The 11,585-nt window shown below is 37.8% G+C and overlaps 1 protein-coding gene across 1 annotated transcript in view; it reads left to right on the top strand.

The window, feature by feature from the left end:
* Corin (corin, serine peptidase) overlaps nt 1-11,585 on the top strand; it is a 243,289-nt gene that overhangs the window by 202,964 nt on the left and 28,740 nt on the right. Inside the window, exons 13-15 of the mRNA XM_019209977.2 lie at nt 2,842-2,955; nt 5,105-5,215; nt 6,275-6,404. Of these exons, the coding sequence (XP_019065522.1) occupies nt 2,842-2,955; nt 5,105-5,215; nt 6,275-6,404 (355 nt within the window). The remainder of the gene's footprint in view (nt 1-2,841; nt 2,956-5,104; nt 5,216-6,274; nt 6,405-11,585) is intronic.

Raw genomic sequence — 11,585 nt, 5'->3', positions numbered from 1 at the left:
TATATATATATATATATATATGGAATTGTTAAATCGTTTTGCTGAAACAGAATTTCACCCTTGAGACACTATTTAAATGCTGGTTTCAATAAAGTTTCTTGAAATTGTTAAAGCATTATCTGTCTGTCTTGCAGTTAAGAGGATAAATATACCTATCTCTATATTTGCATAAATAGAAGATTCTTATAGAACATCTGCTTCAAAGTGATTTTCTGCCAATTTATGAAAGCTTTTTTTTATAGAGAAATGTGGTGCTCTAATTTAGGTGGAGCCCACCTTTGACAGGGAAGCCAGTTTCACAGAGTTTTTGTGAAAATAAGAAATGCAATGAGTGAAGAAACCAGCAAAATACTTGGCGTACTTGGGGCAACTAACTATTCCAGTTTTCCTAGGATTGCTTGGGACTAGGGACAGTTAGTGTTCGAACTGGGAAAGTTCCAGGAAAGCAGGGTAAATCAGTCACTTGAATGGCATGTTGTTTCTACCAATGGGCCTTGCGGTCTTCACTGAGCTGGGGTGGTGGCTACTCTGACATCAATAGATATTTGGTTTTACAGCCTACAGCTGCAAGAGATAGTACATCCTGCTCTATTTTAATGGAGTCATACCTTTTCCTTTTAGAAGACATATTTAAAGCATAATTACACCAAAAATGTTGAGAGAGAGAGAGAGAGAGATTCCTTCACAAAACAACACTATTGTCTAAGTGATTAATGTGTTGACCTTTTCATACTAATTCATTTATATTCAACATCACTCTACTAAAGATGATATTAGGCTCTGCAAAATTTTATGATAAAAAAATTTATAAAGGGGTAAGTGAATACTTGTGGAATAAAGTATTTAATGTTTATAATAGCCCTATGTAGCAGGCATTATTATTACTATTTTAGAAACATCAAAACAGAGGTTGAGAGAAGTTAAGTAACTGACCCAAAGTCCCACACGTAGTGAAATTTGCAGCTAGGATTAGGGTCCAGTTGTCTGAAACAAATGATGTGTTTCCCTCCCTCCTGCCTCTGTGCATACTGTGTGTTCTCATTTTACTAAGGATTTTACCTGGATCCCATCTGGACCTGTGTCTATTAGAGAGCTGTGATTTGCAGCAATTTATTTAATTTCTTTAATCTTTAGTTTTCTCACTCATAAAATGTTGATCAGAATCCTGAAATTTTTGTGCTATGAATAAAAATTTTCTGCTAAGAATGAAAATCAGTATCTGGAGTTGGATATATAGTTGATAATAAATGTTCTCTCATAGCATCATATTATTTTGGGTGAGGATGCAGCTTAGAAGGCTTCACTCCAAGATTTATTTTTGTGGTCTTCTATCGGCTCATTCCAAATGTCCAAGTTCTTTGCACTCTTAGGAGGGGTGCCATGTGCACCATTTTCCTTCATTCTGTAGTAGCAAGTTGTGTGTTTTATAGTGGGGTGGATGCAGGTCTGGAGCTGGGTGGGCACTGTGGGGTGGGTAAGGCTTCTTCTTCGATTTCCTTTGCTCCCTTGTGGAGTGAGCAGACTGTGCCATGGCAGGAGCTGGGTGACAGGGCAGACTGCAGGCTCCTTCTCCAATCTGCAGACAACATTATTATCAAGACATTGCTGATGACATTTGCTTTCTCTGCCAGCTGAAAGTGCCAAGGACTATCTTCACGAGTTCCTGGAATAGATGCCTCTGTGCCCGAGGCCATTCTGTGCTAGACGAGCGTCCAGTAGAGGACTTTCCCTATTTGTCTATCTTGGGTGTTAAAATACTCTAAATCTAATTTTAGGTCAGTACGAATTTCTGTTTTGGTGAATTATTTTGACAAGTGTTTTGAATGAGGATTTTGAAATAAACATATTTTTCCCCTCAAAATGGATTCCAAGAAGCCCAAGTTAACCGTCTACAAAATTTCTCTGAACCAGCTATACCAGGTCAGATGAGAAATAACATTTTAAAAGAGATGCTTTAGTTGATCACTGCTTTGCAATTAATTCACCTTTAAGTGATTAGCTTTTGTTCCTTATATGAAAGGAAGTTCCATCTAAAATGTACATGTGTGGAGGATTTGTATGTTGGCCACTATTCTAGCAGGAAAGTAAAGGGTACTCAAAAATCAGAGCTATGCAGTCTCTCTTCATTCCCCTTATGATGTGGCTAGGACTGTGGGTCTGTTTACAGTGACTAGAAAGCATTTGGCCCTTGGAATGTTTTGGCAGATGTATGAGATGTTCTGCATTTGAATCCAATGATACTTTTTAAGTCTGTCAATGTGCGTGCTTTTACATAATTTCATGCTAATTGGTAAAGTTTCCAACCTTAGTTCTTTGACCAAAAGTAATAGCTTCAGTACCTGACTCTTAGACTAGTTGTGTAGGTTGTTAGCACAAAAGGAGCCCCTTTCTGCTAAACCTCCAGATGGCCTCTAAATTTGAAGACTGAAATCACATTTTAAGATCATATGCATTTTGATCTTTAGGTTTTGGCATATTTGCCTAAAAGCATAACTCATTTTAACTCATCACATAAGTCTTATGTGTTGGCAAATTGACTCAGAAAGCAAAAGGAACAGTTAAAGAGAAATGCTAATGTATAGTTGCTTTTTCATTTTTCTCTGATCCCATATATTGATTTTGATCTTCTGTGAGAAGAACTGAATTACTCATAATGCAGGGTGGAGATTATTGAGTATTTTTACTTTGAATATTGCATTATTCATGGTACACATGGGTATCAAAACTCTTTATGAAAAGTAATATGATGCCATTGTTATAATTTGTCTATATTGCTTGATCAAGTTCATCGCTGTCTTCAACTTCACATCTATTGCAAATAACTTCTTCTTCTGTCTCCAGGCTGCAAAGATAGAGATCTTTGGGAATGTCCATCTAATAAACAATGTTTGAAGCACACAGTGATTTGTGATGGATTTCCAGACTGCCCTGACAATATGGATGAAAAAAACTGCTGTATGTGATTTCGTGAATTTGTCACCATATTTTTAAAATTATAAATCCCAATTATCTCACTTGAAATACAAAGTGAAGTTTGTATCCAAAGCTTCTGATTTCTTCAGACCTTTTGACCAAACTTCTACTGGTAAAGATACATGCCAAGAAGACGATTGAATGTGTGTAAAATATATACACAATGATATGATTCTGACATTGTTTATAATATTCAAAAATTAAAGCACCCCCCAAATATCTAAAATACAACCACAAAATAATATACAAACACTAAAATCAAACTAGAGAGGGATAATTCTCCTGGATTCATTATGCATCTATAGTAGATGTATTAGCAAGCTTCTCAGTACTGTAACAAAATACTCTAGATAATCAACTGAAAAAGAGGAAGCAATTGGTTTGACTCACAGTATTGAAGACTTCAGCCCATGATCAGGGGGACCTACTGCTTGTGGGTCTGTATTGAGGCAGCACATCATGGTGAGAAACACAACAAAAATGATCTGTTTACTTCATGGCTGGATGCAGAAAGAGAGGAAGAGGAAAGGTCTGGGGTCCCAATATCTCCCTCAAGGGCACCCCTCAGTGACCACTAGATCTCCCAGTACACACTAGCTTTAAATGTTTAAGTGGAGCCACCATCTCCCAACACATCCACAGTCTAGGAACCTTTACCTTTAGTTACTGGGTCTCTGTAAGACACTTAGCCCACTGTAACTATATATATAATGTATATATAATATATATACATTATATATATAGTTATATATTATATGTATATATTATATATTATATGTATATATGAGAGAGATCAGAAGTTCATAAATACTATAAATCTCTGGGTGCTAGAATTATTAACTTTTGTGTGGTTTTAAAAAATGTTTTTACATGTAAATGAATAGTCATTGTCTTTGGAAACAAACGAAAATTTATATCTCTTAAGATTATTTACTTACAAGTAACAGAAAGCCAAACTCTGCCAAACAATGGGATACTTATCATTTTTATTATCATGTGCATCCCATATGCTTTATGTCAGCAGATAAGAAGTCAAGGAAGTGTAGGGTGAATTCTCCAGGCTGCACATGGGAAGCAGTACTTTGTAATTCCTCTTATTTCTGCTCAACCTCACTTTGACTGGTCAAAAGCCAAGAGCACTTAGGTTGCCAGTGCCTTCGATCACCTCCAGTAGGAAGGAGAGACATCTGCTCCTACCCTTGGAACATCACTGAAGGATTCATTCAGGTCAGCTTGGAGCAGAGTCGCAGCTAGAAGTCTGGACCCTTTGCGTAGATTAGAAAGATACCATCCATGAACAACAGAATTCCAAATCGGAGCACCATGCAGGGAGAACTAATTAGGAGAAAATGCTATTCCCTTCAGGCTGTGTGTGTCCCTTTCTTGTGGCTTGGTCAGCAGAGTTTGGGAAGGAGCTGTTTAGCAAAGCACAGCCCATGAAAGCACAGTAAAAGTCTCTGCTCTTGGGTCATATGTTTACTTTTAGACTAATAATTGTACTTGGGGAAGAATAATTGTAATTTGGAAAATGTCATGCCCAGGTTAAAGTAATCCATCTTCCCCTGGAGCTGCGGATGGCAGGTGTGGTGTGCTGAATGAAGTCAGGTTTCATTTTTAAAAAGAAAGGAAATGGATGCTGTGCAGGCAAAGATATTTCCTATAGTTTTTAAAAATCCAAGAGAGAATTGTGTCTGACTCAGAGAGTAATTTAATAGTAGAGATTTAAAAAAAAATAACCGCATCCACTTGTATGAACAGAGCTTGTCTTCTTCCTATGGCTGCTCGAGTCTCCTTGTTCCTGTTGTTTTTCTCATTCAGATTTTAACCCTGTTCCTTAGGCCTTGGTGTTTCTGCTACTAGGTCGGATACCCTTCTCTTTTTCAATCCAGTTGTTAAAACTAGAGAATCTAGGCACTTGGAGACAGTAATTCTGTTTAAATATTCGAATGAGTTGATATCTAGTCTATGAGATCGTACAACTTCTGGTATTCTGCACTAATACCTGTCCGAGGGGTTCAGTGGTCACATATTTTCTTCCTGCCATACACCTGCTGGTAAATGAGGGTGTGCGTGTTGGCAACAGTCACGTTTACTTCCCCAAAGTTTCAGTCTTCTTACTCCCCGCCACCAGCATCTTGCCAGGACGATGAACTGGAATGTGCCAACCATGAGTGCGTGTCACGTGACCTGTGGTGTGACGGAGAAGCCGACTGCTCGGACAGCTCGGACGAATGGGACTGCGGTAGGCTGCCAGCGCCCGCGCCGTGCCTGTGGGCCACTTAAGCTAAGCGAATCCTAAATTACTTCGTGGATTTTACTAACCAAGTTCATCTATCATCACTGCCATAAAGCTGGCGGTGGTGATGCATGGATGTTATTTCTAAGTCAACGAAAATCCTTCCCTCGTGTTACTTCTGTATAAAACCTGGGATTCAGATTTGTGCAATCATATAATTTTTTAACTAGATTTTCAAGACTCTTTTTTAATCACTCAGTTTCAATAATGATCAATGTTCGGTAATTCTTCGATCACTGACACCTCTTGTAAGAGGATATTAAGGGGCTGTTCTACCTGGTTTATGCTTTTGCTCTACATGAGAAAGAAACTTCTACCTATCTAGGTCCTTGCTTGAACAGGACTTCGTGGCATCTCCCACCCGTATTGCCCATAGGCAGTTTGTAACCTTGAGTTACCCGATTGATTGCTTACTCGACTTTCACCGTTCTTTTCATTCACTCAGTTCTTTTTTCAGTGCTTTGTATAATTTGGCCAATCATGACCTTTGTGTGCTACGTTCAGTTGCAGTGTTTAGTAAACGATCTGTGCCTTACAAAGGACAGAGACTGCTTTTTTGTGAAATAGGGATTACTGCACGTTCCATGTAAACCCTAAATTGGCATCACTCTCACACCCTTCCAATCTCATGTGCTTCCTCCAAAGGAAATGCTACAAATGGAGTTACCCCTACCTCCTTATAATTAATTGCACAAGTCCCTGGGTAAGATCAAGAGAGTGGGCCCTGCCTCTGACAGTATTCTGGCTTAAGGAAAGTCAAGAGCTTCCTATTTCACTAGCATTTACCATTCTTGGAGGACAGAGAACATTTCTAATTCATTTTTTCTTAGTCTACTTTCACACTGAGAGCAGTGATCTGCCTCTGGTAGGAACTCACCAAAAGGTCTTTCATCCACGTAAATAAGCATGAAGATATGCATTCGAAGCAAAAGAATATAAAGTTATTGTGTGGTTTCATGAGAAGAAATGTTTTTACTTAGGGTTTCCTGCCCTTCTTTTCCTCAGTGACCCTCTCTGGAACTGTGAACTCCTCTTCACTCCTGAGTGTCCACCGAGCTGCAACAGAGTACTACGTGTGTGCGGATGGCTGGCGGGAGACACTGAGTCAGCTGGCCTGCTCGCAGATGGGTTTAGGGTAAGGTCAGTAGTTTGTAGCACTGATGAATTTCTGAGGGCCTCGTGGACCTGGGCAGTGCTCTCTTCCTTATGAATGCATAGTGACTTAGTTTTCTCAAACAAAAGAGGACTCCCAAGCCTGGGAAAGGAATCAGGTAAGAGGACTTCATTTAATCACAGGGACCTGCTGGGAAGAATATGAGCTAACAACCTACTTTGATGAAGCCTCTAAAAGTAAATGAAGTGGTTGTATTTTAAGTACCTCTGAAATGAAATACTTTCATTATTTATAAAAGCATTAAGATGGTTTTCTCCATGGAAGCTGGATGGAAAAATTTCCATCTTGTAATTTCTCCTCAAGAGGTTATTGAAAATTCCTTTTTAAGAGACACACATTTTCTTTTTAAATTCAAGGGAGAGAATTTGAGTTTGCTGGTATTTCTATTTACCATAAGTAATACAGGAAATGTAAATCAAGAAACAATTCACCATTTTTGCTCTCTAATAGCACGAAAAGATGCAATTGAGATTTGTTACAAATTCACAGAAGTGGGTATTTTGACATTTAGAGACCTCTTTTGTGAGGTTTTACTTTCTTAGTTCCTTGAAGGATGAAAACAACAATTTGCAAGGGTCTTAGAATAGATATGTGAGCGTGTGTGTGTGTGTGTGTGTGTGTGTGTGTGTTTGTGTGTATGTGTGTGCGTGTGCGTGCATGCTGCTGGGGCTCAAACCCAGAGCCTTGTGCACATGAGGCAGGCACTCTACCACTGAGGTACATCCACAGCCTTGAAATTGGAACTTTATCATGCACTCAGATCAAACAAAAATGGATTAGAATTAAAAGTAAGGCCTAACCATGCAAAATTCATAGAAGTAAATAAAGTGGACAAGTTTTATGTGATTGATCTTGGCAATGATTTTAGGACATGAAAAGCATATCCATAAAATATTTAATATATTAATATTTCTACAAATGATGCATATGGGATTTTTAATAAATGAAGAAATGAGGGAAATACAAGTTAAATAGCTAGAATAAAAAAACTGAGCAAATGGCATTTTCTAGGATCCACTGAGCTAACATGTAACAGTTTTACAGTAGTGAGCCATCTGATCACGGGAGAGCATTGCAGCACATTTATGTCACCCTAGTTTGAAGAATTATGTACCTCCCAACATCTTCAGCCCATTTCTCCTATGCAAAGGCCCATGTCTTTGGAAAATTGAGTAACTGATGCTGATCTACAATAAAAGAACTTTAAACTTTGCCAGTGTGGAAAAATTATATTTGTCAGTATCCATTCAATTATACTCTATTTTCACAACTTCCTGATTCTGTCTAAATGCAATGGATACAACTGTAATCAATGGTAAATGAAAGTGCTTGTTTTTATCTTTCACTAAGAACCAAAGGTACTGCTTAATATGAAAACTTAATTATACAATAGTGCCAGCGATTCCTATAGTCTCTAGTGTCCATCTGCCCAGTGTGTGATGCAAGGTTGAAGAAAAACTTAAAACAGAGTGAAAGAGAAAGTGTGAACGGCAAAAGGCACTGGCCTGCGTCACCCACTGAATTTTTTATTCATCAATTAGGGTATAGGTACAATATCTGCAGGGTTTGTCATTACCATGGAGACTAGTGCAGCAAGGCTTTAAAGAGAAGAGTCAAAGCATTTTCAAATTAGAAGCAAGATAGACAAAATACATGGTTGTAATTGGAGCAGTGTCCTTCAAGCTATGAAGGCACTAATCGTGGGAATGGAATTTGGGTGCGATTTACTCCGACCTTAGCTGTACCTTATCTTATTAGCTCCACAGCTTCACAGGTCAGTACTCTGGTCTTGGCTGTAGCCATTACCAGGGAGGCCGTGTTACCCGGGGCGCTGCCCCAGTGCTCTTGACTAAGTCCGTAAGCCATGGAGCTTCCGTCCCACTGGCTTCTGAAAGTCAGCCAGTTGGGATTTAACTCTTCGCAGCCTGCTCTGCTTACAGCATGTTTTGGGTATAATCAATATTGTGGGCTCTGGCATAATAATAGAACATAAAGTTTTAAAAACTTCTACGTTTTTGTCATCTGGGAATGTTTCAGGCTTAAGGCAGGGCACATGGAATTCTGATTAAAATGATGTAAGAAAAGCCTTCATCTCCCCTTTTGTCTTGAAGTGTAAATTCATTCTGTTATCCAGGAAGCATATCTAAGGAATGGTATTGTAATGGAGGGTCCAAGTGGGTCAATCATCTACTCATATGGGTAAAATTTGGAGGTAATTCACCAAGAATTCAGGTCTACACCAAGTGACATATTTTACTGGGATTTCACTGAAATGCTTCCATGGCAGAGGCAGTTGATTAAGAAGAACTGAACTTAGGATTTTCAGACCCCAGTTAGGCCTCCATGTCTTATAGTACAAGTGTTAATTCTCCATGAAGCGCTTGTCTGAATGAAAAATTTCATTGTTCTTTGTCAAATCTGAAAATTTTGTACTCTCATCTGTAGATGAGACGTTTTAAGAGTTCACCTCAGGCTGGAACTACAGTGGCTACTTGGTTAGACAAAGGTATAAATAAATTCCATAAATTCTCTTGATGGCATGCTGACTTTGCTACCTACATGGCCAATATAAAAAACATATGGGCATTTATTTAATCAACAGTACAGGTCAGAATTTAGACTGCCCTCTTGTACTTGCCAAGTGCTCAGTTGAGACATCTGGTATTTGAGAACTTAGTCAAAGGGATGTGACTCTCCGTGTCTCTTGGCTCCATTAGTTCTATCTCTATACAGAATGAGATCATCTGGAAACAGTATGTCTGGGCTCTACTATTTTGGCAAACATTCCTTATGGAGTTAGTTGTAATTTAATTTTGTATTCCCAACTTTTAGAGTTTGTCAGTACCAGTGACTTCCTTTTGAAGAATGTTTCTATGTCTTAGGCAAAGGTGTAGTCAAAGCAGCATCTGTTATATTACCTAACAGTCCCTAATATTGCCTGATACAAGGATTTACATTGTAATTTCCTCCTCAGTTTATTTCCAGGAAGAAGTTTCTCACTTCACATTTCTTTTGTCACACAAGAACTTTTTACTCTAGGACAGTTTCCTTATTAATGGACTTTTGTTAAACTCACAGTTGGATGACACCCTCTTCAACAATAAGTCTATACCACATCCTTTAAATATAAGCCATGGAGAAGCAGCTCAAAAAATCATCATGATTTTTTTAAAAATTGAGATTATAATTCATGTGTTATAAGATTCACTCAAGAAAGGCATACACATCAGGTGTTTTTACTGCATTCACAAAGTTATGCAATCATTAATAATGTTTAATTCTAAAATATTTTTATTACTCCCCAAAGAAATACCATACTCATTAACTTAATTTCTTTCTCCATCTCTTGACAACCACTAATCTACTGTCTGCCTCAGTGAATTTTCCTATTGTGCACATTTCATGCAAATAGAATCATGCCACGTGTGACCTTTATGTCTGCCTTCTTTCACTTACCTGTTTTCAGCATTCGTTCATCTTGTAGTACATATTAGTATTTCCTCCCTGTTTATGGTTGAATAATGTTCCATATTTTGATGACCTGTTTATCAATTGATGGGCAACTATTTACTCCCATTTTTTTGCTATCATGCTGATATAAACAATCACGTAAATATTTTTATGTGAATATGTGTCTTTAATTTCTTGGATAGCATACAAGTAGGACTAGAATTAGACCGGGGCAGTGGTAACTCTATGTTTAATTTTTTGAAGAACTTTTCCAAAGAGGTTGTACTATTTTATAGTACCTTTAACAATGCACGAGAGCTAACATTTCTCCATATCCTTGTCAACACTTATTATTATCCATTTTTATTATAGCCATCTTAGTAGATATGAAGTGCTATTTTTATTGTGATTTTGATTGTATATCTAATAACTAATTATGTTTAGCATCTTTTCATGTGCTTATTTGCTACTGGTATGTCTTTTGAGAAGTGTCTATTTAAGTTTTTTGTTTTATTATTATATTTGAGTAGTATATATTTCCATTATTTAATATATGAGCAGTTACAAAGTCCTATAATTTTCTTTCTAAATGTTTATTTTGTTCCTTTTCTCTCACTTATTTATGATATGCACTCATACTAGTCACCTTTCCTGATACTGGGACAAAATACCCAAAACACATAATTTTTTTTTAAAGATTTAATTTGGCTTATGGCTTTAGACGTTCCAGTCCATAGTCGGGTGGCTCCAAGGCAGGAACATCATGGTAAAAGGATGAGGTGGAGCCAAGATGCTCCCTTCATGGCAGTTGGGAAGCAGAGTACAAGGAGAGGTCATCAGGGAGAAATATGTCCTCCAAATGCACCTTCCCAGTGACATACTTCCTCCAACTAGGCCCACATAAGCTATGAACATCAGTGGATTAACCACTGGTAAGTGTGGTAACACTGTGATCCAGTCACCTCTCCTGGAATCTGTTAATCCAGTCAAATTGACAATAAGAGTAAATGATACAACATTTTTACTTAGTGCGTATCTCCTAGGTACTCTTCTAGATGCCTGCAATACAATAGTGAACAAAAAGCCAATTATTTTTGCCTTAAATTGCTTGTATATAATTGGATGCATTAAGAATCTATATAAATAATATATAATAAGAATCTATAAATAGTATAGGAGTAGAAAGGGGTATGAAAAAGTAAAAGAGGAAGGTAAAAGACAGTAAGGGGTTCCAAAGTGTAGAGTTAAGTTGGATTTTGCTTTTAAATAGGATGATAAGGTAAACCTCACTGAAAAAGTGATAGTGTGGCAAGGATGTGAATTAGGTGAGAGACTTTCCAAGTAGTTATGGGAAAAAACATTCCATTCAGAGGGAGCAGTCGTATCAAAAGTACTTAGGAAGGAATATGCTGGGAACAAGGAAGCCAATGAGGTTAGAGTAAAGGAGTGGGTAGAGTGGTAGGGGCTGATGTTGGAGAGAGAATGGGCTTTAAGAACTTTGGCTTTAAGAACTTTGGCTTTTACTCTGAGTAAAATGGGGAACTGTTGAAAGGTTTTGAGCAGATGAATGCCATTATCTGACTGAAAGTGGTCGTCAGCCTGGGTGTTGTATTGAGAAGATGAGTTAGGAGGCCACTGAATTACTCCACATGTGAGTTTTTTTTTTTTTTTTTTTTTTTTTTTTTTTTTTTT

The sequence above is a fragment of the Fukomys damarensis genome, unplaced genomic scaffold, assembly GCF_012274545.1.
Source record: "Fukomys damarensis isolate Sample0158 unplaced genomic scaffold, DMR_v1.0_HiC HiC_scaffold_35, whole genome shotgun sequence".
NCBI lineage: Eukaryota > Metazoa > Chordata > Mammalia > Rodentia > Bathyergidae > Fukomys > Fukomys damarensis.
This window is presented reverse-complemented; position numbering and strand designations above follow the sequence as displayed.